We start from the raw sequence: 22,664 nt of genomic DNA, 5'->3' as shown, positions 1-22,664 counted from the left end.
AAAAATATATCTATGAATCTTTTCCAATAATTTAAAATCATGCATATTGGTATCATAATCATTCAATATTTCCACGAAATTATAATTCTTTTATAGAAGGAAATCAGAAATATGATCAATAAATATCTTTGTATTCTTTTTTAAAGGCATCAAATGATTTTGTCGTAATAAAAACCCGTGCACCCGTAAAATGAGAGACAAATTTAATTCCTTGACAAAAAATATTTACGATAATTACTCCATTATTATGGAGAATCATATTTAATTCTTCATCTTGCTATACTAATAGATTTCTTTGGCTGTAAAAAAATATGTAGACAGTTTTACAGCTGTTATTATGTGTATTATGTGAATACTAAACTTAGGGTAAGATTGGGACTGTCAACGACATTGGTTTCTAATCTTTTGAGATAATGGACGGTCATTATGCCGGAAAATAAATATCTTTTATTTTAGGTGATATACTGCATACATGTATGACAATATGATGCATATCAAACGATTACAAATCAAAAACACTGTAATTTAAATAAAAACAAAAGCTATTATTAGAAATATTTTAAAAGTATACCACTTTATAGTTTCCTTTAATTTTCAATATGAAGAATGAAATTGTTTTACTGTATAAATAATTTCTCAGAACCCTGGTAACTTTTTTACAGAACCTCTAAGTTCCACGGAACCCACTTTAGAAATCGCTGATCTACGAGACTAAAAGAACTTTTTTGATACAACAACAGCAAATTGTACTACCTACTTATCTATATACCACGTAATATTGCGCGACACCAAGAGATAAGGACCTATCACCTAAGTTTAACAGCTCAAGTTTGGAAAACTTATTTATCCTGAAGTGTTTGTGAACTGTCAATTATAAAACCTTTATGTTGTTAATTATCATATTAAATAGTGATTCCTTGTTTATTAACTACCATTCTTTCTGATCTTATTTGAAAATGATTGCTACTTTTTCAAATAATTATGTATTTTTGTATTAAAATCTTTAAATTAATAATAACAATATATTACATTGAAATAGTATTAACTAATTAATTTAATCATCTAATAAATAAAAATATGCATAAAATTAAATTTTACAAAAAGAACTAGAAAAGTAACTAAAAAAGATACTTAGAGATTTATCACAGAGACTAAATCCTGCATTTATATACGTGTACAGGATGCGTTTTATCCTTATTGACAATGATATTGCGAATGTACATAGCAACTATAATTATTTATTTAAAACTGACACCATAGAACATAAGAGAGCAGAGGGAGGCTTTGTACAAAAGTCATTTGCTTGAGCACCTCTGTCCCATTCGTGTTTCTACCGTAAAACAGTTGTGTTTGCATGGCTGTTTTCGGATTGAGGAGTGGGATATGGCATGAATTTATAGGGTACAGAGGAATAACACCTGAATCGTCAGGAATGGCAACACATGGGAGGTATCATGAGCGAAACAGTATACACTGTTATGTCAATGGTACTACTCATGTCTATAGACGACGGTTAGCACTTTCCATCAGGTGGGCTGTTAGCCTGTTTACCATTCTAAGTTATATAAAAAAAATAGTTGAAGTCAGTACAATTTTCAATAAATTCTTGTATTTATTTAAACAATTTTATACGCAATATAATCGCCTGTTAACATTATCAATAGTGAAACGTTATTGAATAGCCTAGACTTATGGGTAATAAACGTAGATTGAAGATCACTGGACCAAAGGTTTACGATAAGCAATTCAGCTTGTATGGGCCTGTTCGCCTATTTGCGGCCCTTTACTCTGTCCTCAATATGCATTCCGAGTTTTTATGCGGCATAAATCTGTGATGGGAAGCGACACGGCGCGTAGTCGAGTCCATACATAGTATTAGCATGTTTTAAGCTGTATATTAAAGAGTGTTCTCTATCTACCAGAAATGTTTAATTATTCTTGTAACATTGTAATTTTACTGCTAATTGCTAGGATTACTGTTAAAGTATTATATAATAATATATATGTACATGGGATTTGTCTGTTACTTTGTACTCGTGGTTTCAGAAATAAGACAACTAATTAAGTAGACCATTTCTGGACAATGTATCGAAATAAATGTCATATGATTTTAATAAGTACCTTCCGGAACACAACTGTGCAATCCATATTCAATTGATGCAGTTTGTTTTTACGTGATATTGGAACAAACAGACAGGCGGACAAAATATCTGAAAATTATTATTTTGGCCTTTATTAGTCCTATTAAAACGCCATATATTATTTTTTCTTAAATATCTTTCAAATACAGATATCATCTATTTACAATTTTATTATAAAGTATTTAAGATGATAAACAATCTCCTAACTACTGGATCTGAAATAAATTGGAACCAATATTTCTACAGCTATCCAGGTCAAGGACGTTGCCTCTTACACACAGGTGGCAAAGTCTTCAACTTCAAATTCAATCAAGTTTACTTCCTGGACACAAAGTACAACAACCTACACACAACAATTCACATAAAAGGGGAAAATAGATTACAGCCGCCCGTGAGACAAAACTCATTCAATGTGTCTTCCTAATCCCATAACTTTTGACAAAATGGTAAAGACAGAATTTTACTCTATATTTATTTTTTTATTTATATATTCTTTATTAACTACATTCTAAAAATATGTCTGGTACAAAAGACGGACTTAATACTATATAACATTCTTGCCCAGTCAACCTTTAACGAAACAGAAATATAATTATACAATGAAAAATTCGAAAATTGTTGCAAATAAACAATTACACGTACGTATCGATATTGACTTATAATTCATAAGACATACAATAAAGAAAAAACAAACATTACATATACAAATTATATATCATAAAAACATACATATAAATATAAATATACATACATTCTTATAGATCACATACTATAATATATTTAGACTAGCATTTATAAATGATTTCGATGACATGTAATATTTCTTTCTGCATTCTAATAAAATTTATCTATTCACAAATCCTTGTTTTATTTAATTCGTAATATTTACTTTTAAACTTTTGTGTTTATAGTATAGAAAGTCTCAAGAAAAAAAATATGTAATAAGAAATATGTAATAATAATAACAATTTTTTTAACTTAAATCGGGTACACAATTTACTTATCAAAAATTACTACAGGCTTGCAGACTTGTTTCGTAGTTATGTAGTGGCTAATTAAATTAGTACATATTTACTGCCATTTATATACTTACTAATATTATAAATGTGAAAGTAAACTATATGAAATTTGGTATACACATATGTACTATATGAGATGAAGAAGGATATAGATTACTTTTTGTCCTTGTCAATAAACATATCCCGGTCACGCAGACAAAGCAACAGGTAAAAATTTTACATGGCATTGTTTTCGCAAAACACGCCTGTTCATAACATGTTATTACTAGCATCTGTATACCGTGTTTTTCAGCAAATAAATAAATAATTATTATATTATTATTAAAAACTAGTAACTCATATTCACCTCTTTCAACATTATATTAGGCCGTCCAATTAATTTTAAAATCATTAATACTCGTAAAAGCTCTAAAGGCTATTTTTAAAACAAATTTATATAAAGCATGTGCATTACCTACTTTTTGAAACAACTATTGTTACACGAACTGCATTAAAATTACCTGAACGTTATTACAAAGCTGAAATAATTTAAATTTACATTTTGTACATTGAAAGGTTATATCTTAAATTAATATTATATACGATACATATTTATTTTCATTCATGTTATGTAGGCAAAGCCACGGGATTCAGTTAGTTATTTAATAAAACAACATTAGATCTACTTACGTGGGGTGTGTCATGTAAATCTCCATGACCAGCTCGCGAGGGATTTCGAAATAGTCCGGATCCTTTCCATTGGCTGATAGTACTAAAGGCAGAATGTCCCATGCCGTGCGGGGAGGCTTCCAGCCTAATTTTAAGCACAGCTGTGACAAACAAAATTATTGTTTTTTATTATTAGATATATTTGTAATCCTACTATTGTTATAAATGCAAAATTGTATTAATATATATGTAGGATTGACACAGACATGTCAAACTTATAACACCCCTCTTTTTGCATCGGTGGTTTAAAATAACATAAAGAAATATATTGAAACTAGCTATACCCGTATTTTTTTTATTCATTGTAAAGTAATTAAAAATATGTTGAAAAATAAATACATATATATATATATATATATTTGTATTACTTTTTATATATAAAATGTAAGTATTAACAAAGAAAAAAGTAAGTATATGTATAATAGTCCATGGCGAAGGGGCACTGGTGACTTGTTACAAGGTCTTCAAAACCTACCGCAAGCACCAGTCTCTCATAAAATTCTCACAAAATTGGTCCTCATATCAAATTGTACCTCAAGTTGTCACTTTATACCACCTTTTGTGAAGAGAAAATAAACCATTCATTTATTCATTCATTTTATCCATAGTACAGTGTCTGCAGTTTGGAGCGATATAACGCAGTGTATTTATTTTTTGTAGTAACATTTTTTCTATGATCATAATCATATTAATATTATTAATGTGAAAGTTTGTAACGATGGGTGGATATTTGTTACTCTTTTACGTAAAAACTACTAAATGGATATGAATGAAATTTGGTACACATGTAGGTTAAATCTTAACTTAGTACATAAAATACTTTATATACTCATTCACATGGGTGAAACCGCAGGATACAACTAGTATTTAGATATTAGTTTCAATCTATCTAGTTTATTATTTGTTTAATTTTAATATCTACATGAACAATAACAATAGAAACTTCTCAATAAAACTATTGATTCTCACCTCAGTAAACTCACAATGCATGGGATCTCCTAGCACACTGCCATCGGGCTCCCTGAATCCCGCGTAGCTGATGAGTTGGCTGTTCCATATTCTGTAATCGTGCTGGCCATCCGTGCGTTGGGGAAACACTGTTATGGCCGACCTATAGCATTTTTAATAATTTTTTTATTATTATAATATCAGCTGTTGAACTGTTGAGCTGTCTGCTGCTGAACACAGTCCTTTCTTGTTAAGAGGGATTTGCCGGTAGTTGCCATGTTTAGCAAGTAGTTTGGCAACTGCAGTTATACTTTGGTGATGTTTTAAAAGGGACACTGCTGCCCATCCCTCGACTATTAAGTTCCCTTAGTCGCCTCTTACGACACTCATAGGAAAGGAAGGGATGACGTATTCTATGCCGGGACCACACGGCATGCTATATAAATATACGCCCAAATAGTAATTTATAATTACAACAGCTACTTGCCCACGACTTTTTTTATGTTCTTTTATCTATATAAAGAACATATATATTTCAAGATTCAGTGGTTTCAGCGATGCGGTTATATATGGATCAGTCTGTAAATCAGCATTCTCCTTTATGCATATAGTTATTACTTACCAATAATATCTTTACTTATTTTATAAACATGAGCATGAGTTTGTTTATGTATATGGCGTTATAACAAGTCAATCGGTTGATGAAATTCAGGTCTCTTGAAAGAATTCACTGTTCTAGCCACTTGTCATAACTAGTTTTATATATATATATATATATAACTTTTCCAAAAAAATATAAATATGATTAATAATTGAATTACCTGATATTCCCTTTATTTGTACTGTATTTTATGTGATTGCAAAGTGCTTCGAACATTCCACTGGTTGTTGTTACTTGTCGGCAGTCAAATACCTGTTAAAATAAAAGTATAATAAATTAGCTTTTTACTCACACATAGTGAATAAATTAATGAGCATACTTTATTTGCAATATATAAAATAAAGAATAAAACAACATAAGGAATAAATATAACAGACGAATATAAAAGTATAGTAAAACAGTCATTTTGATGAACGTAATCTTTTTAAAACAACCTTAACGGATTAGTTGTTGAACATGAACGAGTAGATATGCAAATTTTGAAGAAGTTTGAAATAAGAAAAATATCAAAGAAAAGTAGCTTTACATAGTTTTAAGTCAGCGCGCTTTATATTTAGTTTAATCAAATTTACTAATGACGTGATTAAAATAATTATGTTCTGAACATCGTTTTAAACAACCTAAACATAAATACGAATATATAAAGCAGAAAAGTTTGTTTGTTTGAACGCGCTAATTTCTTAAAGTACTAATTAAATTTAAAAAAATCTTTTTACATTTGATAGCTCGTTTCTTGAGAATAGTTATAGACTATTTAACATCACGATACTACCACTAGTGAAGCTGCGGGATATAACTAGTTCAAAATATAAGGAAAGAGAATTAATAGTAATGAAGACTAGCAACCCAATTGCTAACAACATGAAAATGGTATAGAATTACTTTTTCCTATAGCAAAAAGCTAAACAGGATATTTGTCAATCAATGGTTTATTTATACTGAATAAATGAATATGACCTTTCACGAATTTAAAGCCGGTAACTAACCTAATGAGAATGGGGGAGAAGGAATTGTTAGTAATGCGGATTATCAGTTCCATTGCTAATAATATACCCTAACAGGTCGACCTCCCCGTGGTCTCCCCTGGAAACCATCGTGCTGAATTCCAAGTGTACTCATCACGATGGGCTAACTGACCTGCTTTTTCATCCTCACCTATCATCTATCACTGGTGCCCCGCCAGCGTATACCGTTAGCGCAGGCGGGGTTACCGTTCCATTATCATCCATTAAAAAAAAAACCTAATGATATTTTTTGCTAAGATGATTATATCTACATTTATCTGAATAAACAATTTTAAATGGTAACAACGACCTGACTTTATTCTGCTGCTAAGCACGAGTCTTTCTAAGAATATTTTAATAAGAAGCTTAATTAATTATTATTACACTACTAGCTGACCCGAAAACAGCGTTCTGCTCCCTAACGCTACCTACTTGGTTATATTTCTCTTATTGGGATAAAAATTTAAAAAAAAATTATAGATTTACTAAATTTCGCTAAAAGCGGTTTCAGAAATTGACATCACTGAATACCGTGTCTTGAAACTTTTATATATTAAATTTACTACGCTATCTAGAAGATTCGGTATAATTCTGTAATAAACATTTTGTAGGATTTTGTTTCGAATTTTTCTACACTGGCATTGAATGTGAATTGTAACTGGCATTGAATTAAGTTATAATATCGAAAATATAAAAAGTTTAATTGTTCTTTTATAATCTGGTCGAATCTATCAATCCTAACACTAAAATGGAGCAAGAATAGTGGACTAAATTTGAATACGATAAAGTTTTATACACAGTTACACATTTAGTTTACAATCGTATATATTTACACAGTTTACAACTTTATATATCTATAAATTTATATATTAAAAAAATCCTCAGTTTTACACAGATAATAAAAAATACAGATTAGAAGGTTGTCGCAAAAAACATAGCGACAGAAAACATTATAAAAAAAACCCTAACACTAAAAAATTATGCAAATTGTAAATATTATCAGATTTGTACTCCGTAGTATAAAGTTAATAATAACCCTTTAACACATAGCTAAGTAACTGATGGTAAATCATATGCTCTGTAGTGCAAACTTAATGCCAACCCTTTAACAAGTAGGCAAGTAGTCGATGATAGATCACGTACTATCGTTTCGTGCTTTGATGTTATACTTGCTAAAGCAATCTAGTTCTGTGTAAATCATACGTACACTTGAATTCCTCTAATCACTTCTCTTACATATAACGACACATGTTAACAGTAATTTGAATTTATTCAGGTATTCTATATAAAAATACAACAAATAATATTTCATACATTACCTAAACGTTTTATATTATGTACACATCATATGTATTGCCATGGATTTTAGAATTAATCACATCATGATGTAGCCGATCATTTCATGAAATTGTTCGATTTATTTGAACTGTTAACTGAATAAGTTGTCATTTTCTTATTTGTGAAGTTAGCATACTTATTTTATTCATCATCATCACATCATATCAGCCTTTAACTGTTCACTATTGAAGATAAACCTCTCCCTTGGGGGGTTTTGCCAGTAGTTGCCATGCTTGGCAGGCCGATTGGCAACCACAGTTAGGCTTTTGAGATGTTTTAAGAGGGATGCTGTTGCCCATCTCTTGCCTTTCCTTAGTCGCCTCTAACGACACCCATGAGAGAGGAAGGGTTGGCTTATTCTATACCACACAAAAAATATTATTACTTATTTCTTTAAATACCTAAAAGTTTTATAACTTTGTGTTTTATATAATTAATTTAAAAATGACAGAATTTTCATCCCCATACTCCGATCAAAGTGTTTATAATTTCTCCTCTCCATCCTTAGGTTGCCTGGAAGAGATCGCTTTTAGCGATTTCTTAGATTGTATTTATAATTAGTTTACTATTATAATCTTTTGGAGGAAACAATAAATAGTATCTATATATTTACAATCGTTTTAGAAAATGATCGACCACGACTTATACTTTACCTAGGTATCGTGTAGATTATCGTATTATTTAGACTGCCGATAATATCTACATGTATTTAATAAGTACCTATTTAATATTATGTTATATATATAATTTGTACATACAATATCATGTTATAGCAATCATTGCCATTGAAAACTGCTATATAAATATATGCATATGAAAATATAGATATATATATCTACTCTTTATATATCTACATTCCTTACTTTTATTTATATGTTTTTATATAATTCTTAAATTATCCTGACTTAAATAAAGCTAAGAAAAGAATATATATATTATAAAACAACTGCTCAAGTGAAAGTTACTCCAACACACCGATACTTTCGTAATTAAAAATATCTTTAAATTATTTTTTATGTTCATTACATAACAATTTGAGTAAATAGATTGAATTGTAGCGAATTTACAGGATACAGAGGCATAACACCTTAGTCCTCAGGAATGGCAAGCTGACGGCCCACCTGATGTAAAATGGTAACCGTCGCCTATAGACATGAGCAGTACCATTGACATAACAGTGTATACTGTTTCGCCATGATACCCCCCATGCGTTGCCATTCCTGAGGACTCAGGATACTTACTTGCCGTTAATAGGCTTATGACATAAGGATGACAGTATTTTTGAAGAATTGTGGACAAGCCTTTATGGTATTTTTTTAAATATGGTCAAACTTTTAATCACCGACATGTTTATTTTAATATACAGTAAAAATACTGAGAGGTGCGATATCTCTACACAATTGCAGAGGATCCACAATTAAAGCTTAAATTCATAATTTAAGCTTTAATTTAATTTTAATTATTGAAGAATAAGTTACTAATAATTTATTAATTATCATATTATTGTTGTATCATATACGTTACTGGAAAAAATCCCTTTAAGGGGTAAGTCCGCCTGTGTTGTTTTTTGTTATAACGTAATATCTATATTAAAAATTAATATATAAAAGCATATAAATAAATAAAGTTAGCTCATTAACTCTCTATATGAATATCTCTCTTCTTTAGAATATCTAGATCAATTAATACAAATAAAAAAAATAATTCTTCTTAGTAACAAAATAATTAGCCATATAAATATAAACAAGTCTCGAATATTTTGAAACTCATTGTCACCTCAAAAAACAGATAAGGAAAAGTCCCTAATCATTATTTCTCGAATAGAGTAAATAAATGTTCAATTCCGCAAACTGGGAGGTAATCGTTGTCGAGTGATGTTACATCACTCACTGTCGAATTAACAAGCCGAGTGGATGTTAACGAATCGTTTCGCTCCCCATAAGTACATAAATCGAGCCCTTACCATGAATACTAGACCACAGATTATGTAATTACACAGACTAGAACTCTATTAAAAAAAAGTACTCATGCTATATATATTACATAGCTAATACGTATTGTGTATGTAAATATATTTATTAAGTAAAATTATAGATTTTACTTAACGTTAAACATAACATTTAACATACTTAAATAAATGTTTAATATCAGAATATGCTCATTGACGGAGATAAAAAGTAGCCTATATCCTTCCCATATACATATATTCTGTGTAGTCCCAGCATAGAACAGGCTACCCCTCCCTTTCCTATTCTGTGTAGTGTGTGTGTGTCGTAAGAGGCGACTAAAGGAACTTAGTGGTAGAAATATGGCCAGCAGCTTCTCTCTTAAAACATTTCTAAAAGTCTAACTACGGTTGCCAACCCGATTGTCAAGCGAGGCAACTATTGGCAATACTCCTCTTATATAAAAAAACGTATGTTCAGCAATGCACAGTTAATGGCTGAAATGATGAATGATGATGATCCTTCTCCATCTCATATAAAAGTAATACGGGTATACTAAATTTCATAGTGTTTACTTAAGCCGTTAAGGCACTATGAAGTAATAAACAAACAAACAAACTCATTTTTACTTTTATAATATCGTCATAGTCGTAGAATACTGAAGGATCTTTATATGTAATATATGTCAGATCCGTCAGTATTCTACGACTATGACGATATTAGTAAGGACTGCAAAAAAGATTTTCATACACATTTGTATATATGAAGACAGGTTAGATTTCAAATCGTTCTAAAAGCTTCTAGCAAAATATTCATTCCAAATGCTGATTAACCCCAGCAATCTATTTAAGCTGCGTAATTACAAAATGTATTCGCGAACATCGGCAGGACTTAACAGTAAGAGCCTTGTAATACCGATTTAAATCACTCCCGTCCTCTGCCGTAACCGCTGAGGAAACTGAATGGAAACGAACGATTGAACGAATGAATTAATGTCGTTACCTTCCCTGTCGTTAGCTACTCAATCGACCGCTCTAATTAGAAAAACATTGAGGTTCAATATTTTCAAGCTCTCGTTTGAACCTGAATACAAATCTCCTGCCGTAAAACGAAGAGTAATTTCCATGTAAAATGGTAAAGGTCAAAAGTCTTGATTTACATTTGGTGTCTAGTTGTAATGCAGAATTCGACTGAGATTTTTTTTATTAAAAATTTTACGTTTTTTTTTTCTTTGTTTATGCTGCCAGTATCTTGAGTACTCTGTCTCGATGTGGCGGCTTGGGAGACTATTAATGTATCCTTACTAATATTACATTATAATTGTTTTTGACTATAAATAAATATTAAATAATATTTTATTAAACTAAAAACATCTAAATCATAGTTTTAATTAATTTTATTCTTTTATAAAAAAAAAGTAAAACAATGCCTGTGGCGATTGCCGATATTGATTCGAATGAAATTAATTACTATTAGTATTTTTATGGCACTATGTTCTATTTCAATAGAAGTTAAAAAACATTTAAAAAGATAAAGAATAAGTGACTTTATCATAAGACTATCTGATGCTACTAATATATTATATAATAGCAGTGCAAATAAAAAATCGATATATTGATTAAATATTTCAATTTGTTAGTAATTTCGTTTAATCCTAGCTCTCGTTGGCAGGATTAAGTCACTTGAAAGCCCTGATTAAGGGTTTCTCAGAAAAATACTCTAAGAAATTAATTCTTTTGAGTAAAAATAATATATTTATATTAACAAGGACTCTCACTGGACACTACAAACTAAACAAGCAAATAACCCAACTAGTCTTATATCCAAAAAGTGCTTGCAGATTTTACCACAATGAGGGAGAAATACTGCAACACTTAAATTGTGGCTGATTGCCATTTATACATAAACGATATATCTCCATTAGAAAATATACCTAATATCCTAAGTAGACAAAAAAAATCGCTACAAGAAGCATTTTAAATTTCCTATCATTGATAGGAATTAGCAGCGAACTTAAAAAAAGGGCGAGTACAAAAGATCATGGAAAGGTCGCAGTGTCACAGGTTTCTCTGCCTGAAAAAACCCAACTTTTAATAATAAATTTCGTTTAGAAATTATTTCAACATGGTTACCTTATCATTAAGTTCCATTGATACAAACCGTTAGCTGTCCACTGTAGAACATAAGCCCCCCATAAGAAAGGTTTCGTTAGTAGTTGTCTAGCTTGGCAGGCGGGTTGGTAACCGCAGTTAGACTTCGGTGACGATTTAAAAGGGCCTCCGCTGTTCATCCCTCAGTCATTAAGTTCTCTTAGTCACCTCTCACGACACTCACAAGAAAGGCCTATTCTATGCCAAGAACACACAGTAACCTTTTGTTCTATTTTTTGTGTTTATAAATTTATTTAAACAAACTAAAAATCTTATATATATTCTTTATTGCACTTGAACAATACATGTAGTAGTTTAACAGCTTGCTAGCAAGGTAGGGCTTATCTCGGAAAGAGATCTCTTCCAGCCCACCCAGTGTAGTTAGAGAGAAAATAATTTGGGTAATCCAGTGCAGGAAAGGTAAAATAATGTTAATACAACAAACACAAATCTTATGTATATAAAATATAATACAATTGTAATAAGACAAGATATACAAGAGGTGTTTAGAGAATATATGCAAGGCGTCTATATAAGAGTAATAGAAACCAAAACAATATTTTTTTTATAGTTTTGTGTCTATTTGTTCCTACATTATGGTTCGTATGTTCGTACACGAACTTGGATGCGAATTTTGAATTTTCACAGATGTTCCTGAAAGTCTAATTTAAAATCCAGTGTTTGTTTTATCTTTATGTACCATCTACAAATAATCTATTTTATTATTTTTTCTTCTTACATTTCATTTTATTTCTTTCTTTGCTTTTATTTTGTCTTTTTTGTTCTCTTATTCCATTTATCCTTTCTTTTTTAATAAATTTATTAATTATGTTAATTTTAATAAATCATGTTATGCAATATATTTTTTTACATGTTTTATAAAGCGAACGAATCTTGGTGCTTTATCTGAAAAGCTAAAACTAAACTAAAATTACTAATAGGAATCAGTCTATCTTTTGCCACTATATCACAAATAGCGCTTTCTGTTGTATGTAATACACAATACTGCTGTTATAAGACGTTAAGATAATTTATTGTTGGATGAAAATGGATTGGTAACTCCGCCTGCGCTAACGGGATACGCTGGCGGAGCACCAGTGAAGGGTGATAGGTGAGAATGAAAACAGGCCAGTTAGCCTATCAAAATTAATTCATCAGGAATCAATCATGATAGTTTTCAGGGGGAACCGCGTGGAGGTCGACCTGGTTAGGTATATTGATAGCAATGGGATTTATAGTCTCCATTACTTACAATCCCTTTCCCCCCTCTCTTTGAATATTCTTATCTCTTGTTTGGCTGTATAGTAAGCGAGTAAAACTACAATATGCTCACGTCTTATCTTCTCCACGATGTCGTAAAAGGATACTAACAGAACCAGTAGAATACATCATACAAGAGAAGAAAAGCTTGATAGCCAACGACTTATCTAATAATAAAACAATATTAAGAGTCTACAATACGATATTCATGTCGTATTGTCGTCGTTATGAAAACGATTGAAATTAAATATGACAACCCTTTTGGTACGAATGTAGCATGACAACATATTTGTATGGGCGATAAAACGAGCTTCCACTATTTTCAATAATAGAAGTAATAATGAAATGGATATATTTAATAGTAGCAGTATTTATATTTAAAAAAACCATCGCAAATTATTCATTCAGTAATTTTAACAACGTTTAACGTCTGTCTGCACACTTATTACTTATCTAGACTGTAAATAATTCAATTTTCGTCAACTATATGTGATAGCTTTTAATGAACTTATTGTTATTATATATAATTAAATTAATTAATTATTAAGTTATTATAGCTGTAAGCTTCCTTCAAAAATAATACATAAATACATCACAGTATGAAGATTCCTTACATTACACTGTAATACTATGACATGGGGGTTGCCAAATTTAACAAATAATTTCAATTTATATATAGATAGATACTCTTTATTGTTTCCTCCATAAGATTACAATAGCAACCCTATTATAAATACAAACAATTACAAGAAAATATTACACTAAGGAAACAATGGGCGGCATTATCGCTAAAAGCGATCTCTTCCTTCCTTTGGATGGAGAAGAGTAATTATAAACAGTTTGACTGGAGGTACGAAACTATTCGTTTTTTAAATACATATAGAGATATGCATACGTATAATAACATGAATATATAAATGTGTACTTCAATAATATATACATATTCATATATACGTATAAATACATCAATACATATACATAGAAATACATACATATAAAAAAAAAATATACATACATATGTAATTATAAAAATTAAAAAAGAATTTAAGTATGCTAATCAGACACAAATTACGAATATGACAACTTGCTCAGATAGAAATCTTTAATTTGTAGTTTAAAACTTGGTAGATACTGTATAATCTGTATAGAAGTTTGTGGACTATTCCATAATCAAACAGCTTGTAAACGATTTATCATAAAAACTTCTGAAATGTACCGGTGTCTTCAGCTGGACGCTCTCAGACGACCTCAGATTAAGAGAATAAACCATATGGAGTAAGTCAATCCGCTTCTTTAGACAGCAAGAAGAAGAAAGATTATAAAGACATTGTGAATCAGTGAAAGAATGTGAGTATACCGGCGGAAACGAATGGGATGCCATTTGAGCTAAGCACGAAACAGGAAAATATAATCATATTTTCTACGACCGAAAATAAACCTGATAAAAACATTTATAATCACCATGGTAAGCAGTAAGTTTGTTAATATAAATTGATATCAAAATGTTCATTAATAGAAAATTATATAGTACACATATTTGCAGAAAATCCTTTCCTATGGCAAATTTGATTCTCCCCATACACAAAGCACTCTGAATACAAAGAAATTGGAATGAATAGCTCACTGTATTATTTAATAGATAGACACACCCAATAGGTGCTATGTAAAGAACCCAGAAAATTGATTTACAACAACAAAGCATTTTTGTATGAAACTCGTGATGGAAACTCGCATCCATCTACGAAACTATTTACTGCATAATTGCCTTTTTTTTTCATGACGCGAAATAGGAGTTTTCTCATTAGAGTTGACAGGCTCATTTAGACCTTATTCCGTACTCACGTCCATTATACACTAAGCAGTTTAGTATATTCTTAATTTGTTTAACTTTATTAGGGCAAAAATAAAAATGAATTGCATTTTCGAATTGACTCGATCGAAGTACGAATTCGAAATTTAAATTATGCAAAGACACGAACTGAAACCATTGTATTGAGGTAAAATGTTTTAAAATACTTTGGTATTAAAAAAACAACGATATTTTATATGGGAAATAATAAATAATAACCAGACGCCTTTATAATTTATCGTAACGTGCCATAGCGTACTAAGGAAAATTATAAAAGCGTTCATTAAGGTGACTGTAGAAGTGTCATTTTCATATAAAATGTTTACCTAAGCATTACTGTTGTATTAATAACAGCTAGCGAACTCTGAATATTGGTCCCGTCTATAAATATCATAGTTTGTTATTTATATGTTTATTAATTAATTAATTATTATTAATAATATTTGGTTTTATTCATTTTCGTTTAGTGTACGATACGTTTATACAATATAAAATTAATCATAACAAGGTATTCTGAAATACTATACTCTGTTTTAGGTAAACTAATACCGTCTAATATTATGTATCCAATATTTTCTTTACGACCACCTTAACACAATTACATTTAATTTCAAATCATAGTTTAAAAAACATTTCTTATTAGTTCTTACGCTATTATTAAACAATAATATTATTAAATAATGTAACGCTTTCCAACTCTATCTTTCTAATAATCTAACTTTACGTACCTGAAGTTTAGACCATTGTATCCTGCCTATACACCGACTAGCGTTTCTCCAAGCCAGTTTCGCGCCGAACACTAGTTCCGTAGTTGTCAACTGATATGTACCTGTTCTTGCTACTTCTTCCTGTACCGCTTTCCAGCGAGCTTCGTGCGCTGGCGTGTTAGCCCTGAGCAAAGAAATAAAATATTAATATTTAAAAATTAGTATAAGAACATTCTTACTATTCCCTATACTATTTTATTCTACTTTATTTTTAAAAATATTATAAAGAGAAACTGGTCAAAAAGAAACAATTTAATTTTATAGTTTTAGAGACCCATGCCTTTAAAATATTTAACCAAATAACATCAGACTTTTTATATTAGTGACGTTTTACGTTTTAATCTTTATTAATTACCTTTAAGGGAATTTAGGTTTCGATAAAATGTAACAGTTTTTTCTTCATTTCAGGTTCATTTAATTGTACCAAACTAAGAAAAAAAAGACAGTGTTTCTACCTACCTTCGTATAGAAGCGAAATACTGTCCAAGAAAGTCTTTGGCATCTTTAAGGACCTCTTCTGGCTCCCTTGGCACGTCGCCGCGGCCAGGAATGGCCATTAAACTGCCAAGGCACGCTCTTTCGTTGCATAATGTTGGCTGTAAACAAATAATAAAGTTTTATTTTTACTAATACGAGACTTGGAAATGTAGTAAAAGGTTTTGGGACCTTGACTAAAAAAACTCCTTGTGTAAAAACTTCATCGATACAAATGCTATCTAAATCCTAGGAGGACAAGGGATTGTTAGTAATGCCGCTTAGTGATCCCATAGCTGTGCTGTCAGGTAGACCTTCTGGCCTCCACATGGTCTCTTCTTAGAAACCATCGTAGTTAATTCATGGTGGACTCGTTACAATATACCAATTGATCTGATTTTATATCTCCTATTATCCCTCAACGTAAATCAATAGCACCGGTAGAGTGACCACACCACTTTCATCAAATTAAAAACAATGTAACCTACTTATAGATAACATCGGATATTATGATGATGATGATGAGGTATACTTCAAAAATCAAATAAACAAATTCAACTTGAATGCTTAACATAAGATTTAGTAGATTTAAAAAGCGTAGAATTATTCGTACGTTCAAGGATTTAGTAACAATAGAATATAACTATCTTCTCTAAAGATAGAACAAGGATAAAACCTATTAAAAAGACATAATAACCATAGTAAGACCCAATGACTTATAGAGAGAAAATTAAAATATAAACGGAATACCAATCACCAACGTTTTTTTAAATTCTATTTTTTAATATATGTACCTAAATTAACATGAATTTTGGCTCTGGATGTACGCGGTTCATGGAATCGTGTTTGAGAAATTTCAACACATAACACCAATTCCAGTTTTCACGTGATTAAACAAGTTACTGAACGTAAATGATTAAATTTTTCATGCTTACTTTATCAAATTCCCATATAAAATAATGTTCTTAAATTTCTTGTTGCAAATGAAACAACATTAAAAGCATTCTCGTGTACTTATATGTCAAGAAAGAAAGAATAAATGAAAATAGTTCTTTTATGCACTTGTTACATTTTTTTTAAATATATTAGTTTTCTTAAACATCTTGTTTCAGAATGTGTACCTACATTTATTAATAAAAATCAGACTGACTATTTTAAAAATAATAAAATATTAAAATTGTTATATATATATATATATATATATATATATATATATATATATATATATATATATATATATATATCAAATTTTGCAAAAAAATTATTCTTTTAATGTATATAAAACATTAATTTATATTTTAATTGACTGTATAGTTATTTATTATCATGATACTTTGAATAAAAAGTAATAAAATTGTAAGAACACGTGATTTAGCTAACTTGTTTACTCGAATTCGGCCGTGTAGATATAAAGAGATTGTTATTTGGGTGGGGAGACACTTCTTGTCTAACCGTTGAACAAAGCGGCGCCCCCTGACGTATCAAGTGTGAACAAGTATAGTAAACCTCATTCGGGTCATTATAGAAAATATATCATAATTATTGTTGATGAAAGTTCTAAAGAAGCTATAGTTAAATAAGTATCAATTGATTAACAGAAGTTGATTATTTGTTATATATTATATCTATACTAAGTAAGTATGATTTAATAATATGATTTCTAAAATAAACAAATTATGAGTATTTGTGCTTCATTTCTCATATTACTAAAAGGCTTTATATTGTTAAAGAATAAATCACATACATGTAAAGTTAGGATTACATAGTTAAATTACTATGTAAACCTATTATCCTACATGACATATTATATATATTATAGATAATAAATACGATTTCTGCTTATGCACTTTTAAAAAATAAATATTCATTTACAACTCGTATTTTTGATTTTCCTTTATTCTCATCTATTATAAATACTTTATACAAGGGTATATTATAAACAGTTGAACAATACTCTCAGTATTCATTTATTTTATTTTGTTGATACTTTTAAGTGAATGTACTGTTTAATATTTCAGTTTCGTTAACTTAGTATAACATAGACTTAATAGATAAGCATATCTATCTCGCTCTAACATATATGTTATTACACTTCCTGTCTTTTACATTTCTAATCTATATACTTTATAATCTAAGGGAAAAATTAAACATTCGCTTGTTTGTTGCATCTCTCCCGCATTTGATTCTTCCCGCATTCGCTGTCTTCGAACGCAAATTGAGATTATTTAAGAAAAACAAAAGAATTAACTAATATTAACGTATCTATTATATATTTTTTTTTATTTTTTTAATTTTATAGCCAGACCTTCAACTCGCACTTGATTGCCTTTTTTTATTTAATATGGCTCGTAGTTGACTATGATTAAGTCCCTACTTGAAAAAGCGATATCTGAAATCATCTTATAAAGTAAATATTTCCTTGCGTGATTTGAATATCGAATATCTAAATATTTTTCATTCTATTTATTCGAGAAACGATGATTGGTTCTTCAATCAGTGTGAGCTTCTGTTGACAAAGTATATAATCAACCTAAATAATTTATTTTTATAAAAGTCAACTTTAACAATTTATTTTCATTTTTGTTGCAAAAAAAATTACTAAATCAAATAAAAAAAAACAATAACAACAAGAACCTGATTTGAAAAATTTTCAAATCACTTGCAACACAGAAAAAATGGCGCTTTTTTGTTTTGATTAAAAATATATTCATCAAATTTAAACCAGCTATAGAGACATTTGGCTTACTGAATTTTGACTTATTTTTAATACCCTATTCTCTATTTATATAAACTAAAAGAATCTGAGGTAGTAGGTAATACATCAGAGCACTTCGTGTAATTATGATATCAAATATATGTTTTAATATAATTATTGAAAATGAGTTTCTTTCGTTTCATTAGGCAATTAAAAAAAAAGCGTATATTATTTTCACCAAACAATATGACGAATATTTCATACACATGTTAATAAATATTATAGTTACTCAATAGATCTACGTAGATATCTCTGAAAGATTATTATTATGATCTACTAAGCAAAAAGTAGATTTTTTTATGTCGCTAATATAATAATGCCATAGCCATAAAAGACCCTTTCACGATTAAGGTTATGCCAATTTGTATCTGAGGAATTTATGAGCATGTCCATTTATACCGAAATATTTTATTGCGTATTTGATTTTTAAACATTACGAAATTGAAATCTGTAGGAGTCAAATTAAATAGATATAAAATAAATATGCAAAAGACTGTAAACCTGGGTAAGAATTCTCAAAATATTTCTTTTAAATGAAATTAATTTGCGATTTTCTTTTGATGTTAAAAACGACAAATTTTTTTCAAGTCTGCAAATTAATTTAAATAAATTCCGCCATGTTGGATTTAATAAAACGTTCTCATAGAATAGGGATTGTAGGTATGTTTACTGAAATGTCATACCGTAGATTAAAGATAGTATTTGCAGTCCCTCTTAGGTCTATTTCTTGTTACACGCGAAATGTTGATATTTATCAATATTTCGTGTGTACAAGGAATAGACATAACAGGGACCGCAAATATTTTTTTTTAGAACAACCTTTTTTGTCGTATAAATTTAGAGATTCTTTAATCGATTGAAATTGTAATATGAAAAATTGATGACAAAAAAATAAAATAGACCTATCGATCGGACCTCTATATATATCGGTTTTCCAAATACCAATTTTTTTTAGAGTTTGTGTTTTTAACTTGTATTTAAACCCAATTATAGAAAAGAAAACCGGCATCATAATAATCGTTATTTTAACTTTTTTTTTTTAACTTCTTTTAAAACTATTTCATGTTTTTTATTTTACAAATATATTGATTTTTATAAATATACATGTATTTAGCTTAGACTAGTGTTTAAGTACATTCAAGTAATTGTAAATAATTTTATGGATCTAATCAATACAAAATTATCGATATGCTGAATCGAATCAATGCTATGTATCGATTAAAAAAAAATATTTCTTTAGTTGAAACAATCGATTCTGTGATTAATAGAACTCAAATTACCATACCCAATACCTACTTACACATTAATACATAATAATATTACATTATCTTCCATAATATGAAATATGTATTTTTTAAGAATATAACAAATAACTATATTATTTTACAGTTTAGTAAGTTAAATCTTTAAAATATACGTAATGAAACATGGAATTTCAAAACTAGAACATCTTGGTTTCACACTGCACAGAAAGTTGCGCATAACAACTGGAAGGCGCCCTGAGGCACCGCCTCTCGCGAGTTCGGAAGAGTACGTTCTAACAAGTGGTACTTGAAATATACTCGTACATTATACATATTATGAGCGTACTTATTCATATTCTTAACTATTAAACTGGCATAAATATTCAATGAGTTAAGAAAAAGCAGCAAAGATGAACTTGGAGTACAAAAATAACACAAATACCTACAACGCACAGTTGTTTACGAATGCATTTCAGTAAATCTGCATAGACAAAAATCTATTGTCGAATGTATGTAAGCGCTTCACTTCAGAATGGCCTATACCTATTTGACAAATACTTTTTTTGTTATGTTTGTTATTATCAACATAAGATTCGCATAAAAGAAAATGTTTGAAAAACTGTAAAGAAAAGCGGAAAAACTTGCTTTTAAAAATGTTCATATAAAAAAAGTAAGTCAGCGAAATTTGGTCGTATTTTCTTCATTAGTATACCCATGCGAAGCCTAAACGGGCAACTAGTAAAATTAATACCTATATGGCATATAATTTCCGATACTTATGTATCGGAAATTATATACCAAATGCTACATGATAAAATGCTTATTGGCTAAGAAAATGCCTTATAGTATTTTACTTATAGATAGAATAAAAATAAAATAAAGTTTTATAAAACAAAGACAGCGTTTATTATTCAATTAAAAGTTATTTTTTAAATGAGTAAAGAACGCATTCAGACTTCGTTTCTTTTTATCTGTTAACTTTTTACGATTTCATGAAACTTTGTTATGAGTTTACGTGACTAAAAATGATTAAGATGCAGCGGACACCGTCATGAAGAATTCAATATTACTTCTTTGATTTATATAATTTTTGGAACATAAGTTTTTATGCCACTTGTAGTGGCATAAATGTGCACGTGTTATAATATGGTAACCACTACGTATAGGCAAGAATAGCTATTTGGACTTCGCAGAAAATATAATCGACCATAATACCTCTCACGTGCTGTTATTCCAGAGCGACAAAAATAAAGGATTTCCCTGGATGAAGGTTTTATATCTCCGTGCCATATAATTTTATTGTCATATCCCACCTCTTAAACCGAAACATAATCATGCTATATTAATAATTCTTAATACAATTCAACTACTTAGCAATATCAACACGAGTGGGATAGATGTGCAGACGACTTTTGTATAAAATCTACTAAAAAATTGATTCAAAAGAAAATTAATTAATAATTACATTAATTTACTTATACAACTGTAATAATGATAAAGAACTTTGGCGTGACAATTTAACGAATTATTAATTAAATAACACTGTTCTAATTTTAAAATTGTTTATTTTTAATTATAAATTTATGATGATATCTTATGACGTAGACAAGACCTGCGCATTTCGCGCCATTAGCCTTACAATTCATATAACAATTAAATTTATTTGCTTTAGTTGCGTCTAAGTAAACAATGGTTATGTTTAAGACACGCCAAATAGTCGGATAATAAAATCAGAAACGCCGTCACGCTTTTATGTGTAATCTGAGCTGGCCTGTAAACATAGATGTGCGAACCATAGCATTTACCTTTTTCCGTACCACACGTCAATTAACATAAAAATCTATTACCATCTCATTATTACGTATGGGTCTCTTCCCATAAGACGAAGATATTAGCATAATTGTACCTTGTTAGCTGTGAGACAGTATAGTATTCTCTATGATACGTATATAGGGCTTTTCTTTTTCATACCTTACTGGTGTAGCTGTTTATTACATTATCCCCGGGGGGAAGAGGAATTGTTAGTAATGGGGATTAGCAACCCTATTGTTAGCAGTATACCCTCACGGGTGGACCTCCTCGGGGTTCCCCCTGGAAACCATCATGATTGATTCATTAATGAATTTTTCACGGTAGGCTAACTGGCCTGCCTCATCTTCACCTATCATCTCTCACTAGTGTCCCGCCAGTGTATACCGATAGCGCAGGCGAGGTTAGCATTCGTATTATTTGATAAATAAAATAATTGTTTACGGATTAAAAAGATGCAGAATTTATAAGACAAAATAAATATAGAAGTTATAAAAGAATCACTTCTATTTATCACGCAAAATTGTTTGAAAAAGTTGTCCCTTTTTTTTTCAAATCATTACTATGGAGACGCTCGATCTATATAATCTA

At 29.8% G+C, this 22,664-nt stretch overlaps 1 protein-coding gene across 3 annotated transcripts in view; it reads right to left on the bottom strand.

The window, feature by feature from the left end:
* LOC113517251 (nitric oxide synthase-like protein) overlaps positions 1-22,664 on the bottom strand; it is a 145,669-nt gene that overhangs the window by 12,653 nt on the left and 110,352 nt on the right. For all 3 annotated transcript variants that reach the window (XM_031912537.2, XM_031912536.2, XM_026901876.3), the window contains 5 exons: positions 16,251-16,387; positions 15,753-15,915; positions 5,638-5,729; positions 4,838-4,979; positions 3,830-3,969 (listed from right to left, as the gene is read on the bottom strand). In XM_031912537.2, coding sequence (XP_031768397.2) covers positions 3,830-3,969; positions 4,838-4,979; positions 5,638-5,729; positions 15,753-15,915; positions 16,251-16,387 — 674 coding nt within the window. The remainder of the gene's footprint in view (positions 1-3,829; positions 3,970-4,837; positions 4,980-5,637; positions 5,730-15,752; positions 15,916-16,250; positions 16,388-22,664) is intronic.

The sequence above is a fragment of the Galleria mellonella genome, unplaced genomic scaffold (assembly GCF_026898425.1).
Source record: "Galleria mellonella isolate WM207_F2 unplaced genomic scaffold, CSIRO_AGI_GalMel_v1 utg103, whole genome shotgun sequence".
NCBI lineage: Eukaryota > Metazoa > Arthropoda > Insecta > Lepidoptera > Pyralidae > Galleria > Galleria mellonella.
This window is presented reverse-complemented; position numbering and strand designations above follow the sequence as displayed.